Source organism: Perissodus microlepis, chromosome 1 (assembly GCF_051167445.1).
Source record: "Perissodus microlepis isolate ML-2025 ecotype Zambia chromosome 1, ASM5116744v1, whole genome shotgun sequence".
NCBI lineage: Eukaryota > Metazoa > Chordata > Actinopteri > Cichliformes > Cichlidae > Perissodus > Perissodus microlepis.
Genome location: NC_140461.1, coordinates 3493975 through 3509384, shown reverse-complemented (window position 1 = coordinate 3509384; position 15410 = coordinate 3493975). Strand labels below are relative to the sequence as shown.

The window sequence follows — 15410 nt, the reverse complement described above, 5'->3', positions numbered from 1 at the left end:
ATTTGATTCAGGTGTGTTGACCCAAGGTAAGATTTAAAACCTGCAGGACACCGGCCCTCGAGGCCTGGAATTGCCCACCCCTGCTCTAAAGTCTCCACAGACTGATGTTCTCTTGAAACAGAGGAAAAGTGAGTCAGACTCTGAGCTCTGGCAGATTTCGTACCTCTTCCACTTCAAAGTTGAGGCAAACGCTGATGGTGTTTTCATTCTGAATTCCATTGGTTGCGGCCACAGCGCCATTAGATGCTGGTGGTAATGACACCACATCTACCAGCTGCTCTGCAAGCTCTGCTTTCTCTGTGGAAGCAAAGCGGTGATTAAAAAACACACACGTGTGTTCAGATCTTCTTTTTCATGTCTCACTAATTGAAGTAGCGATCAAGTTCTTACATAAGAACCGTGCGTCATGGCCACTCAAACTCAAACTTTGCCGTGAAAGCGACCCGACTTTAACACTAGTGATAAATGAACTTTTAATGAAATGCTCTGAGGTAGGATGCTCATGCCATCGCGTGTGCAGTTTCAACGCCCAGAAAAAGTAAATACTGGTCTCCACCCACCACCACCTGCTCACCAGATTTGGGTCCCTGCAGCTCTGTCCTTTTGCTGAATGAACCAGACACCATTTTATTGTACAGATGAAAGAAGGTAGTACTAGATATTTGTTTAATTTGCAAGTCATAGAACATAACATGGTTAAAACTTGCTCCTGGGTTCTTCACAGTACTGGAGTAAAGATCTGGTTAAGTCCAAAGAGAACTTCAGCTGTGTCTGAATTTATAAGCTGAAAACGACTTTTCTCCAACTTCATTTCATTTCCCATCCTGTGCTGTGAGAGTGAACTTACCTTGGGCCACCTGTCTCTTCACATCCATGCTGTGCTCTTTGTTCCCCTCTCCAATGTTCTCTACTAGAATCTTCATCAGTACACCAAGATCTTCCTCACCCAGACTCATCTGATGGATACACAATAAAGATTTGTCTCACTCTGCAGAGTCTGAATCCTGGCTCAGCCAACAGTAAACAAGAGAGACCTACATTTAGGGACCGGAGCACTCCCTGGACCTGGACTCCGGGAATCTTAGAGAACCAGGAAGCAGCCAGGTTTCGGGTGACAAGCAGCTCCAGGTTGATTGGCTGAAGGATCTCGATGTCGGGCAGAGAGTCTCGCTTCAGTGTGGTTCTGAAAGCACAGTGGAATCTGTTTTTATCTACTGGACCTTCGTCATGTTTCAGTGCAGCTAAGAGGAGAAACATTTCCCATCTACTGGTGTGTACGAAGACGCCAAGCGATGAAGAGAACTGGATGGATCAGTGCATCGGTACCATTTCTACCCATTTCTAAGTCCCAGTGAGGTCTAAACAACCTGAGTTTAGCTGGATTTAAACCAACAAACACAATTAAGCAAAAGCAGAACTGTTTCCATCCCTGCTCACAGTCAGTGTATTCACATTTCTTATGTTGTTACCTGGACAGTTTCAGCTGTGTCAGCTGGACATCCATCTTCTCCACCACAGCTGGCAGAGGGAAACCCTCCGCCGGCTGCAGAGAGAAGCTGTTTCCCACCGTGATCAGACCCAGATCCACCACCACAGCATTACAGGAGGTGGAGGACTGGGGGATGATGATGAGTGGGGCCTTCAGCTTGATGTCCATGGACAAACGGAAACTCTTCTGGGCGAAGTCTCGAACACTCGACGCGGCCTTCTCCGCTGCCTGAGCCGTCGCGGCGCTCAGAGCTTCTTTAGCGGTCTGGAAGTTGTCAACGAACATCTGAAGAACAAAAGCAATCAGGTGTGAGATGACAGACTCCCCAGATGTGGAGTAGACTTAGAGAGACGCCATGAAGGAGCAAGTCAGAGGGCCAATGTGAGGAGTTCACTGTGTGCACAGGTTCATTTCTGTTTCACAAGCCTTCACAGGGATATGAACCTCATGCTGATGGCAGGCTTTAAAGTCGCTGCGTTTACACACCAGCTGGCACTTGAAATCAGGAGTTGAAACCGAGACGTGGAAACTACATTAGTTACGTTTTTTGAACATTTTTAATATCGTAAATATCGAGCTGAGTGTAGAAGTTAAAAGGTTCATATCACGGCTGACGTATGAAACAAGAATGAAAGTCAAACCCGTTTTAAGGAGACGTCACACAGGCAAAGGTCATGTGACTGACGGGGGGGTGGCAGTGAGGGTGTGGGGGGATAATGAGGGCAGCTGAGTGATTTGCATAGCACATATGGAGGACGTGAGCTCTGATTACTGTCAGATGTTGTGCATGAAAAGCATTCCTTCTTCTGTCATCTCTCCCTGTGTCCGTGCTCACACTGCCAAACATTCAGAGCAGTTGTTTTGACCATCTCCTGGTCTCAGACGGGTGGCGCTCAGGGTTTTGAGTGACTTCCTGTCTCATGTGCTTTGTTTCAGTAACAGTTTGGTGGAATTTTGGTCAAATGTGCAAACAATCACAGGTGGAAACACGCTCATTGAGGATGATTCTGCTGGACTGTCAGCTATCCTACAAATTTGTAACTGCCTGGATTTCTATGTCACGCAGGTGGGGTTTACTTTTATACTGCAGAAATCAGATTGTTGACACACCCCAAAGACATCCATAAAATTGCACTGACAACGAATATAATCGCACACTATGATAACTACACCGTACGTCTGCCCTCTTGGCCTGGTTGCTCTTGGAAAAGAGATTTTACCTGGATAAACAAAAGGGTAATGAAATAATAAAAATTAAAAGTAGCGTTTTAGAAAAATGAAAATGAAGCCAACAGCTATTTTGCAACACTGGGTTGAGCTCAGGCTTTGTAAAAAGACTGAAATGTGTTTCCTGGTTCTTAAACATATGAATAGTTTTCCTTATTTACTTCTTTTTATATTTGAATTCATAAAAATAAACTGGTTCCAAATAGATGATGCATTATAGTCCGTTAATCATCATTCTGTTCATGAGTTGAGGATAATGTGTCATGGGAGGTCAGACGTATTCATATTTTCTAAAGTTATGAAATGAGAAATAAATACAGATGTGATGAGAAGCTGATCAAAGAAAGCATGAGCAGAGAGTATATTTAAAGTTGTCTTTTTGTCACTTCCCTTCTCCCTCAAAGTTAAACCTTGTCACATCGCGTCATTCAGATTAACCCGAGTCTACGACCAACGAGTAGAAGGTAGAGACGGGGGTTAATCCGCTCACAGAGACAGGGTCCCTCTGGGACGTTAAACCTGATGATATTTAAGCTGGGGTGCAGCGGTGTTGTCGAGTGAAGCTAAAGCAGAAGGTTTTGTGCAGTTCAGAGGTGCATGCTGTTTGCTGTACCTCGTCACCAGATGTATACTGAAAGCTAAAAGAAGCCTGCAAGAACAAAACACATCAACAAGACAAGAAAGATGAGAGACAACGAACTGCAGAGAAAGGTCATGCAACAGGGAACAAGACATCTCTGATTTGACTCTACAGTACACACAGCTACAAACACATCAGAGAAGTTCAGAGTTTAAACTAAAGCTGATTCCCGACGACTGTCCTGCAGACATTACAGTGACAGCTGCAGGCAATCAAAAGCAACTGAACATATAGAGTAGAATACAGTTTCATTTCACAGTGACATGGAGCCAATTTCTGTCCATCCCTACTCACACTCACTCATTTCACAGAGGTCAACCACATGGAATGAAATTCAAAATTAACTTATCAAAAGGCTGGAGTGGGTTTATAAACCACCATTAAGGAGCAGCAGCGGTTGTGTTCTGATACGGAGGAGACTTCAAACACTTACAGAGGGACGTTTAATGGAATAATCTCACAATAAATAAAATCACTTGCATGTATATGAAAAAGCTCATTGCTAATCATCTCCTGTTCTTCAGAATGAAAAGGCAAAGCAGAGAATTTTGGAAATTCTGCAAAGAGCTTGAATAGGAAACAGAAGGGTTTTTTTCTAGCAAGTGAAGCACATAATCCTGATACAGCCATCTGATAGTTGCATAAACTCTCTCATGAATGTCTCTGTTCCTGGTAGAATTCAACAAAGCAAAAGTAATCGAGTTTAAAAGAGGCAAAAAAATCTTATATTATATATAGTATATTATATTCTTATAAGTATAAGTGCTTAATTGATATCCTAGAGCAGGGGTGGGCAACTCCACGCCTCGAGGGCCGGTGCAGGTTTTAGATCTCACCCTGGGTCTACACACCTGGATCACAGGATTAGTTCGTTACCAGGCCTCTGGAGAACTTCAAGACATGTTGAGGAGGTAATTTAGCCATTTGAATCAGCTGTGATGGATCAAGGACACATCTAAAACCTGCAGGATACCGGCCGCGCTGATCACAGAGTGGCTGGGTGTAGAAGGGCGGAGCCGATTAGATTTGGACCACAGTGTGTTACAGATAATATAACATAGGTTGATTAGGAAGCATGTCAGACTGTTCACGGTATCCCGCTATGTGCTGCGGACCAGAGGAGATGCAGACGTCACCTGAAACTGCAGATGTGTGAGCGTGGACTGCTGGATCATAGAGGACATTGGCCACACACAGACAAAGGCAAAGACTAGTTCTGTAGTTAGTGACTGTGTTAAGTTGAAGAGCACAGAAACAAAAGCAACACACTCACAACAAATGAAGGAAATTAATACTTCGATATAGGAATCTGAGAAGCCAAATGAAAGAAAGAGCCCACATCGCATTTAAACACTGAAATGTGTGTTTAAAAATGAAATGTGTTCAAGACTAAAAGTGTGTGTGTGTGTGTGTGTGTCCATCACATGTGTTTGTGTATTTATACATTAACCTATAAGCACCATCACAATCAGGAGGGCAACCGTAACCAGGAGCCCAACGGCCTCCACACAGAGACAACAGTCATCTGGCTTTTTAGGGGTCGCCTGTGTGGAGGTCAGGGCTGAGCGTGGATGTGCATTTAATGTGTAGAGAAATATGACGCTCCTTACCAGCAGAGACATGAGGAACTTGTGCAGGTAGACGATATGGATGCAGCCCAGGCGCAGGGTGACCTTCCCGTCCACCTTCGACATGTCGCCGTAGCCGTCACCCTCGGTTGCCCCGGGAAACAGAGAGAGTTTGAAGCTGAACACCTCCTCACCCACGATGGACACTGCCTGCAGGGTGAAGAAAAAGACCACAGCGGCACTTTCCATGACTCGAGACAGAGTACAGTACTAAAATATCCCAGCTGACTTTTTACAGAAAAACAAAGACACTTAAGTGCACACAAACTTCTAAAGTAGCTTCTTTGTCTGGACTCAAGGCAGAAAGCAGATCTGATCATATATTGTGGCACGTGTACTGTTAGCATGACAGATGCTCAGGCTTCAGACTGCTTGAAAACCTCTGCTTTAGACAGCTAATATTCACTCCTGGGTCTGTACGACATCAGTGAGAATGGATCTCTCTGTTATGGTTGTCTCAGGGAACCAGCTGTGGCTGACAGAACAGCAGCCGGATCCACATGCTGATGCTGTTAAAACCTTCCTGCTTATGAGAGGCAGAAAGCTGGCCTTAAAGGAAGGGCAGTTAAGCAGCTTGTTTCAGGCTCATAAAAGGATACAGGATTTTAAAGTGCGAGTAATAAAAAACAACCTTAGGGGAGTTCAAGAATGAAAATATAGAGCTGGAAATGAGTAATCCACTTGAAATCAATGTTAAACATCCTACTTAATGATCTGAGAAGTCTGTCTTTCTACCGTCTTTAGAATAGAATACAATAGAATGTCTTTTATTGTCACTATACACATGTACAATGAGATACAGAGCATCTCCTACTCAGAGCAGACCCGTGGGAAAGAAAGGGGGGGTGAGGTGCACAGTTTTGCAGCACTACATAAATAGTATACAAAAATATCACATGTACAAATACACTGTGGAAACAAAGTATTCCAGCAAGTTTTCCTGCTGCAGACCTTTCTGTGGATGGTATTGGGGTTGACGTCTGTGACCACGATGTCTCGCAGCCGTGCGAACACCTCCGTCTCCTTCGGCTGCACCAACACAGATGCGTCGATTCCTGCAGAGAGGTCACATGACCGCAATTTATGCTTCATCGTGTGCCGTCAGCGTGCCCGTGCTTTTAACTCTCACTTCAGCTCAAGTGTTCGCACCTTGGACTCTGATGTCAGCGATGCTACGGCGGTCATCACACACCTCCACATGGAAACAACCCAACATGGCGACCAACTTGAAATTGAATATTCCTGCATCCTTAGCTCCTTTAGATACTGCAGAGAACGAGAATCATATCCTGTCAGATGAAGATCATTCAAGACACACCTGTAACCAGATGGTTAAGCCTCACCTGTCCGGCTCTTTCCCGTCTTCTCCACCTGCTTTTTGACATCTTTGTCTTTGTCTCCGCTGAACTGTGACGGCATGGCGTTGTTCAGGTAATTGATGGTTGAGAGTAGAGCTTTAGTGTGAAGGAGGAAGTCCAGAGAGGAAAACTCCACCTGAAACAGCAGTACAGAGACACCTGAGAGGAAGCATGACATCATGAACCGACTGACTGTGAGCCACTATTTGTTTCAGAGATAAAACATCCAGACCCACACTTTTTAAAGCACTTCCTGGACAGGAAATAATCCCTGAATGACCAACAAATGTCGAGTCACATGTTTGTGTTGTTTTTATTAAGAACAACAAAAAAAAGTAATAAACTGAATGACTAAATGCTGATTTTAACAGTGGAATAAAAGAACCGCTCGCCCACTCACCTTCAGCGTCTGCTCAGTGTTTTCAAACAGTGTCTGGAAGTTGGGACCGGCGGGGTCGGCCTGCGGGAGCACAGAGACACAAAAACACGTTCAGCGGGTTCATGTTTCTGTTTGCTGGATAAAAGGCCGATTCTGACTATGTTACAGGACTGATACAGCGCCAGGCAAAAACGATCTGAACTGTGGTGTTCTGAGCCATTTTTGGCCACATCAACACAATCTTCAGTCACACCACGACCCCACTTACTACATGATTGTGACCTGTCCCAAATCTGTGTGTCTATTATGTGTAAACAGACCTCTCTGCATTCAGTCATACTTGTTATTAATCTCTGGCTCTCTTCCACAGCATGTCTTTATCCTGTCTTCCTGCTCTCTCTCCAACCAATCACAGCAGATGGCCCCGCCCCTGCCTGAGCCTGGTTCTGCCGGAGGTTTCTTCCTGTTAAAAGGGAGTTTTTCCTTCCCACTGTCGCCAAAGTGCTTGCTCATAGGGGGTTCAATTCAATTCAATTTTATTTATATAGCACCAAATCACAACAGTCGCCTCAAGGTGCTTTATATTATACAGTAGATCCTACAATAACACATACAGAGAAAAAACCCAACAATGAAATGACCCCCTATGGCAGTGTAAGTGTGTCCATGTCCTAAAATGAGTGAAATATCTGAGGAGCAGGATCACCAGCAGTGGGGCCAGTACTACGTGTAGACCAAACAGGTGAGTCTGCTGCTGGTGTGTTTAATCTTACCTTGATGAACTCCACCTTCAGCAGGTTGGTGCCCTGCTCCGAGGAGCTGATCAGGTGGAGAGGCTGTTTTGTACCACCTGAAACAACAAAAACACATTTAAAAAAAAAAGAACAAAAATATCACGACTACAAATGGAGACTATGAACAGGTACACAACACAAAAGAATTCGTTTAAATTATGATGCTAATAGCATCTGTGCTACCTGGCAGGTCGCAGTAGTCGAGCATGACTCGTTGCAGATACGAGGTGACGCTCAGGTCGAAGCTTCGTTTCTTCCCTTCGGCTCCCAGGTGACAGATACTGAAGGACAGGAAAGTCTTTTCCTGTTCCACCTGCCGGGTCAGCTCCACCAGCACCTGAACACATCGCACGCTGCTCGGTCACACGTTCTCATTTAACACTAGGACACCCGCACCCCACCCCCTCCTCATGGGTCGCACGATGACCTGACATGAGAGCCAAACATACACACACCTCTTTGACTTCAAACTTGAAGTGAACATCAGTGAGATCCTCCACAGTCGAGCGCTGATGATCCTCATCTGTTGATTTCTCACTGGTGTCTTCATCCGAATCTGAACACAAATTACGCACGACAGCATCAGTCACAGCCCACAGCGTCGTACAGCGTAGCTTTAAAGCTTTTAATTTGTTAAAAAAAACAATAGTCAGTCGAAATGCACCAAGCAGTTACCAGTTTCCATGGTGTCGAGGAGGGTGGGGTGAAGGTCAAGTGCTCGCGGTCTCACCTCCACCAACGGCAAGACCTACAACAAGAATCGCCCAAACACAGTCAGCTAAACATCGAAGTGCAGGTAACTCTCACTCCCCAAAGTTCTCTCTGCAATCCCTCTAACATCCCTCAGTCCTCACCCTTGACCTCCCCATCACTCCCCAAGCTTTCACCTGTCTCTACCAACCCCCAAATGTTTTTGCTCTGAAGTTTCCATCATCACTCACTCCTCCAATCCCAATATATCCTTTCTATATTAGTGCATAGCTGCAAGACGAACAGTCTGTACCAAACGTACCTTCAGCGTTGGGGTGGATGGCGAGGAGTCCACGTTGGGTAGAGGGATGCCGTCGACCAGCTCGAGGACACTGTGGATCTTCTGGTCTGAGATCTTAACGTGAAGCAAAGGCAGCTCGCCCGATACCTTAAACCTGAAACGCCAGAAACGATTCGGATAACGTGCACAGGTGAGCGCAGACGAGTCAGCAGAGAATTTGAACGCCTGTTCACCGGTGGGAATCATACCTGGGCATCCTGGCATCCTTTTCCACCATGCACTTGGCCAAACTGAGAGTGAGATCCATCGGCTGGAGGATGTGTTGGAATGAAGAACCCTGCTGCCGTGCTACCTTCCAAGCCTCACCTGGAATCAGGTCACAATAAATTAACTAAAAATGATAACAGATGTAATCTGAGAAAACACAGTTCACCTACTGGCCACTTTGTTAGGTACACCTGTTCTACTGCTCATTAACATAAATATGGTGAATGAGCTGGTGCTTATATGCCTTATATGTATTCAATACTTGCACTTTTGTGTATGTGTAGCTCTGTTGTTGTGCGCTGATGTACCTGACTTGCTGTAAAGCACTTGAACTCGGCTCAGCTTCACGCTGTATCTGTCATAGGCTCGATCCATGATTTCCTCCAGAGACGAGAAGGAGGAAGTGGACGACCGGATGCCGCTCTGCTCAACACTGTTTAACTACAGACCAACAAATACACACTGGTGTTAAGTGACAGGCTGTAGTGCAGGCCTGTAAACACTCACGCTGTTGTCTTATCTGTTGCACTACAAGCTGTAAGGTCAAACCACAAAACATGTATGAGGCCAGTTCTATAAAAGGCAAAAACCCAGGCACACCAGGAATTTAGGAAAACAACTGTAAAATATCCAGAACTTAAACTGTACTGTAACGGAAATTTTTACGAGACACAGCTGACTTTCTTAAGGTCAGTATGTGTACATTTATTATTTTTATAGTTAGAGAATATTAAAGAAACTGCTTATCATCATGAAAATATTATAAAAAATGTATTTTCATCTTAAAAGCAGGGGTAAAACTAAAAGGACTGACCTGAAAGCAGCCAAAGTCCACGATAATGAGGTCCGCCGTGCTGCTGTAGAAGCCCGACTTTGGCAGCAGCAGATAGGACGGTTTCAACTCGATCCTCAGGTCCAGGACCTTTCTGGTCTCAATCATGTGAGACAAACCTGCAGAGACATGAATCCCTTAAAGTCCTAAGACCTGAACTCTTCCACGGCATGCATTTTTAATTTCTCTTTGATATTTGGGCATATTGGGACCCGATGAATGTAAAAACAAAGAATTACCAGGTTGTTTTTTTTCCTGATTTTTGTTTCTAAGAAAAATGAGAGCCGCATATGAGGATATTCGTTTAAAATTTCAATGGAACAGTAGCAGCATAATGTCCTCGTAAGTGGATATCAGGCCCTTGTAGAGCAAAATTGAGTATTTTGGTCTAAATAACCCAAAATGTGATGTCCACATATGTGGACGCCAGGTCCTAGGAGGTTAAAGTCCTGATCCTCATAGGACTACATAACCTGTTCAGCCGTGAGGACAACAGCTACCTTACCGAACCTCTTCCCCTCCTCCACCGTAACTGCTGGTTTGAACAGAAAATAGTTACTGACCTGTGGCAGTTTTCTCTTTGATCTCCTCCAGTTTGGAGAGTGTGGCCGTGGTCAGGACCTCCAGATCCACACCTTTCTCTGTCTTAAAGAAGTCGACGATACTGTTGACTGTCAGCTGAAGGATAAAAACACAGAGAGACAGGAGTCATAAGAAACAACCATCTTTGACTTCCCAGAGACACTTGGGAGGGGGAGGGGGAGGGGGAGGAGGAGGAGGAGGAGGAGGAGGAACGATTACCGCATCATAGATGATCTCCACAGGCTGAGACTCGACTCTGAGCAGCTGGTCACCAGTGCTTTCCTCGGGGTTCAACTCGAACAAAACGCTGAGCAGAGACGAGGACGAGTCGCCCATTGAGGCGATGAGTGAGGGCGTCGCCCCCTGCTGCTGCAAACCAGTAACATACCAGTGCTGCAAGGTCGTCTCCACCCTGCAGCAGAGCAGGGTCAATACAAATACAAGTCAGACTGACATGGATATGTGGACACCCCGAGCCATTTAAACAGACAGCACCTTCCACCAAAAGTAGCACTAGAATATTTCAGCAGGTTGATTTATTTCATGTGTGTAAAATAAAACCCCTGACCTGATGGCCTGAGCTCCGGGCCTCTGAGAGATTTTCGTCTTGAGGTCGATCATCTGGACCTTGAGGATCTCTGGTACATTGGGTTCCTCTCTGACCGTGACCGAAGTCCTCAGTAGCTGGAAATTGACGATCACAGCTACATACTGAAACAGACAAGTTCACGCCAGCTCAGTGTTACCAAAAAGTCTGGGTCCTGCTTCAAGTAGAGTCGGGTATTTTTAAATCTGCGCTTCATTTGACATTTGTGGGCGTGTAAATGATGAAAAACGAACAAAATGTCTAGAATTAGTCAGCCGCTGAGTGAGGACGCTGTAGCATGATTGTAGAAGCATGTAGAATATTTAAAATAAAAATGCTTCTTTGCATAGACACCTCACACGGTTAACCTGAGTATCAGATTTTTACAACCGGATAATTAAAACTGAGTGTTTACTTGGATATAGTTTGCTCTGAGGGTGCTAAAGGCAACAATGGGAAACGTGAACTTATCATCTAAAAAGCCCACAAGCATGCAGATAGCAGGTGTGTTTACCTTTTTGGGTAAAGCCAGATTGTGAGAGCTGCCACTGTACCCGATGGCTGTGTACAGCTTTTCCTTCTCCTCTGCGGTCATGATTTGGTCGAGTCCTGAACCTGAACAACGGCAGACACGCTTTCAGCCGCCAGTTTGGACGGAGCGAGGTTTTTAAGGCGAATCTGAATATCACTTACTCTCCGGCTCTTTGCTCTCCTCTGGCGCCTGCTCCTCCTTTTTAGCCTTCCTCCCAAATAAGCCGCTGAAGAAACCTCCTCCCTGCTTTTGTCCCGCCGCCGCCTTCTTTGCTGCCACCTTCTGTCCTGATCTGATCACCTGCAGGGGGAAGACGAGCATATGGCGTATAGCTAGCCTGAACTCTCCTCTGGTCTAATTTCAGTCATTGTGTTTACCTCCATGTGCGCCTGTTGTCGGCCCAGAGTGATGTTGAAAACATCCAGAACTTTCTCGAGATCCTGGATGAGCAAACAGCAGGGAAACAGCAGCAGGAGTGGGTGTGAGCAAAGTTCAGCTTCTTTATGAGCTCTTATTGGCAGCCAAAATACTCATAATTAGGATTCATTAGTTACATTCAGTAACTAAGGCAAAAAAGCAGAAATCAAACGCATGACTGGAATTTTCGTTCATCTTAAAGTGATCTTAAGTTACTTCATCTTCGTCATCTTCAGCAGAGTGGTGGAAGATTACAGAGTGCTTTGTGTAATTGGTGGAGATTGGTCAGCTACATGTGAGCGACTGTGGTTTCTGTTAGGTGTGCGCTCTGTTTAAGCTTGGCGCTGCTGTACAGAGACACCTTTACCTGGACTTGTTGCTCAGTTTCCTGGCTCACTTTGCCTTGGCTCAGCAGTTTGGTCTTGTAGGCGTTCTTGTAACCCTTCAGGTTCTCCCGATGACGTTTAATGTTAGACCAGGTCCACGTGTGTGAAAGAGGGTGGATGTGGACCTCCGTAACGCTGTTGACGCCGTACTTCCACCTGAGAGAGGCAGAGGAAGCAAATATTTGTGAGTTTCTGAGTCGATTTTGTTCACTGATCATCTCCGAATTGTAAACTTTACAAAACAGACCAGAGTTTGGTGTTTCCTTTGACTGGGACGTCCGGCCTGAACTTCCTGTAGGGGGCGTTCTTCACCATGCAGTCAATGGACTCCAGCAGCTCCACCATGGTGAGGTACTGTACAGGAATCCGAGGGGAATGTTTAGAGAACAGTCTCACCTGTCTATGCCTCCCATCTTGGTCTCATATTACCTGTGGTTTGGTCATCTCGATGGCAATGCTCTGGACCTCCAGCTGAAGATCTGCCTTCGGACTCTTCAGCTCCAGCTCAGCGCTCGGGTTGATGCATATTTTAGCCGAAGCGAAGATTGGTTTGAAAACTTCAGGGAGAAAAATATTTATGGGTGAAATTTGTGTGGATTTCACTGAGTGTAAGACGGTAAATACAGAAATGCAACACAACAGGGAGGCTGAACTATGTGAATGCTCAAAGGAGCTTGCAAAGAAAAGCGTCTGGACTTCTTTAAGTTACTTGAAGACGTTTCACCTCTCATCCGAGAAGCTTCTTCAGTTCTAAGGTCAAATGGTGGAGAGTCCCAGATATAAACCTAGTGGGAGTATCCCCCCACAGAGGGACAAAAGGACCCCCTGATGATCCTCTAATTGCCTGAGCCAAGGTGTGAAACTGGGTGTGGGTCCCAATCAGCCAGAGTTTCGGGTGTGTTCATTGTGAAACCTGGCCCCACCTTATCATGCGAATTCCTGAGGTCAGATGGCCCAGGATGTGAGTGGGCGTTAAGGCGTCTGGGAAGGGATCTCAAAACTGGATTATAGATGGCAGAGAGTTGGTGTCGTAAACCCCCGCCTCTGTTCAAAGATGGTCGCTCACAGTGGACATAGATGGCTTCTTTCACTCCTCTTTCAAACCATCTGTCCTCTCTGTCCAAAATGTGAACATTGGCATCCTCGAAAGAGTGTCCTTTATCCTTAAGATGCAGATGGACTGCTGAGTCTTGTCCTGTGGAGGTGGCTCTTCTGTGTTGTGCCATGCGCTTGTGAAGTGGCTGTTTGGTCTCTCCAATGTAGAGGTCTGGGCATTCCTCGCTGCACTGTACAGCATACACCACATTGTTAAGTCTGTGTTTTGGCGTTTTGTCTTTCGGGTGAACCAGTTTTTGTCTGAGCGTGTTGCTGGGTCTGAAATGCACCGGGATGTCATGCTTGGAGAAAACTCTCCTAAGTTTTTCTGATACACCGGCTACATAGGGGATGACAATGTTGTTGCGTCTGTCCTTCTTATCCTCCCTCGCTGGTGTCTGGTCTTCTTTTCTGTGCCTCTTTGCTGACTTTAAGAACGCCCATTTAGGATAGCCGCACGTTTTGAGTGCTTCCTTTACATGTGTGTGTTCCTTCTTTTTTCCTTCAGGCTTAGAGGGAACATGTTCTGCCCGGTGGTGTAGGGTCCTAATTACTCCAAGTTTGTGTTCCAAAGGGACTCTCCACCATTTGACCTTAGAACTGAAGAAGCTTCTCGGATGAGAGGTGAAACGTCTTCAAGTAACTTAAAGAAGTCCAGACGCTTTTCTTTGCAAGCTCCTTTGACTACGATGACCTGGATGACTGAGAACCTTCACAGACATATGTGAATGCTGTTCCTCCTTTTAAAAGAAGTGTTGAACTCACTGTACTGATAGTGAGGAAGCTCCTGGTCCTTAGTGCAAATCCCAGATTTTAGCTGGCCCTGCACGAGAGGAGGAGACAGACGATGAGCGTGAATGTTTCCTCTGACAACAGAATTAGGGTCACTCGGCTGACAGTTACGTACATTTGTGGCTCTCATCTTGCAAACTGTTGAAATTAATGCAACTTACAGTGTCTCCCTTTATGGCTGTAACCAACATAGGGATCACTGGATGACTCCATGAAATGATGAAGATTACCTCATTATTTGCTCAAATTAAATTAAAGGTTTAGGACTAAGCAACAGCTTTATAGCTGTAGTTAACATTTACATGCCTTAGAACCAGAATGTACTCTGCAGTAAGCCTGAAAATATTCATAATAGATATGAAGGTGAAGGCTTATTAAATTAAAAAAAAAAAAAAAATCTACAATCTAAAATCCTGAAGTGGTCGGGTGGAATGACACGTGTATCAGTTTCTCTCTTTTCCCTTATCATTAGTTTTATTTTTACTTTTTATTCTTGTTATATTTTTTATTGTTAATTAAGAATCAGCTCAAATCAGGTGACTCTGTTCCCAACTCACCACGATGTCCTCCCGCGATCCTTTGTAAAAGATCGGACTGTTGACGTTCCAGTAGGCGCAGAGAGACTTCAGACTGCCGAGCTGTGGTAAACATGTAAACAGCAGCAATCAAAATCATGGATCGATCCACATCACATGACCGATGAGCTATTCTGCATCCTTCACACATGTGACGTGCAATTTAAGCTTTAAGCTTACAAACACCACATAACAAGGAACACAGAATTAGAGGGCAAGCAGAGCATCCGTCACCTTATAGATGATCTTTGCTGCCTCGTTCAGGATGCACTCTTTCCAGGTCGCATCAGTGGTCTAAAAAAACCAAAATAAAACAAAGAAAACACAGGGATGTACCAACAGCAACTGCACAGGTAGCTGGAAGTGTGTGTGCGTTTATGTTACCTTAAGGCTGAGCTCTGACAGCGTCACTCCCATAGACAGGGGGCGCTGTGGATCCGACAGCTAAAACAAAACAGAGCAGACATGAGCTGACTCACCTTAACGAGTATCCGGATTTGAACCTGGATCAGTACTTACATCATCTTCGTAGCGCAAGTGGATGCTGCTGATGTTCACCTGCAGGTTTTTAATCACCTGAGTGGCCATTTTCTCCGCAAACGTGTCCTTCTTTTCTTCCTTGGGTTTGTCTGAAACAATAAACCGTATAAAGAGCGAGTCTTACTTACTTGGATTCATACAATTTTTACTTCATGCTGGATACAGATGGTTTGTTTCTGTTCATTCATAAAAAGATTCTGCGCTTTAAAAGGCAGGTCCAAGAAACCAATATGTAACAGAGATCCTGAAATATCAAATCAGCTTGAACTGATGCTACCTGTCTTGTGATTTCACACTGAC

General features: G+C 45.1%; 1 protein-coding gene across 6 annotated transcripts in view; it reads right to left on the bottom strand.

Annotated features, from left to right (window-relative positions):
• Positions 1–15410, bottom strand: part of vps13c (vacuolar protein sorting 13 homolog C) — a 50026-nt gene that overhangs the window by 27721 nt on the left and 6895 nt on the right. For 4 of the 6 annotated variants that reach the window (XM_084927195.1, XM_084927202.1, XM_084927196.1 and 1 more), the window contains 32 exons: positions 15090–15199; positions 14955–15014; positions 14805–14864; positions 14553–14633; positions 13969–14026; positions 12538–12665; positions 12356–12462; positions 12090–12264; positions 11683–11745; positions 11467–11605; positions 11288–11388; positions 10756–10898; positions 10407–10599; positions 10169–10283; positions 9588–9724; positions 9082–9214; positions 8755–8872; positions 8528–8660; positions 8191–8263; positions 7971–8071; positions 7699–7852; positions 7495–7571; positions 6743–6802; positions 6328–6478; positions 6134–6250; positions 5936–6039; positions 4967–5134; positions 3330–3365; positions 1470–1774; positions 1039–1183; positions 848–956; positions 164–297 (listed from right to left, as the gene is read on the bottom strand). In XM_084927195.1, coding sequence (XP_084783321.1) covers positions 164–297; positions 848–956; positions 1039–1183; positions 1470–1774; positions 3330–3365; positions 4967–5134; positions 5936–6039; positions 6134–6250; positions 6328–6478; positions 6743–6802; positions 7495–7571; positions 7699–7852; positions 7971–8071; positions 8191–8263; positions 8528–8660; positions 8755–8872; positions 9082–9214; positions 9588–9724; positions 10169–10283; positions 10407–10599; positions 10756–10898; positions 11288–11388; positions 11467–11605; positions 11683–11745; positions 12090–12264; positions 12356–12462; positions 12538–12665; positions 13969–14026; positions 14553–14633; positions 14805–14864; positions 14955–15014; positions 15090–15199 — 3788 coding nt within the window. The remainder of the gene's footprint in view (positions 1–163; positions 298–847; positions 957–1038; positions 1184–1469; positions 1775–3329; positions 3366–4966; positions 5135–5935; positions 6040–6133; positions 6251–6327; positions 6479–6742; positions 6803–7494; positions 7572–7698; positions 7853–7970; positions 8072–8190; positions 8264–8527; positions 8661–8754; positions 8873–9081; positions 9215–9587; positions 9725–10168; positions 10284–10406; positions 10600–10755; positions 10899–11287; positions 11389–11466; positions 11606–11682; positions 11746–12089; positions 12265–12355; positions 12463–12537; positions 12666–13968; positions 14027–14552; positions 14634–14804; positions 14865–14954; positions 15015–15089; positions 15200–15410) is intronic. The other 2 variants (XM_084927197.1, XM_084927217.1) reach the window with 1 other exon arrangement.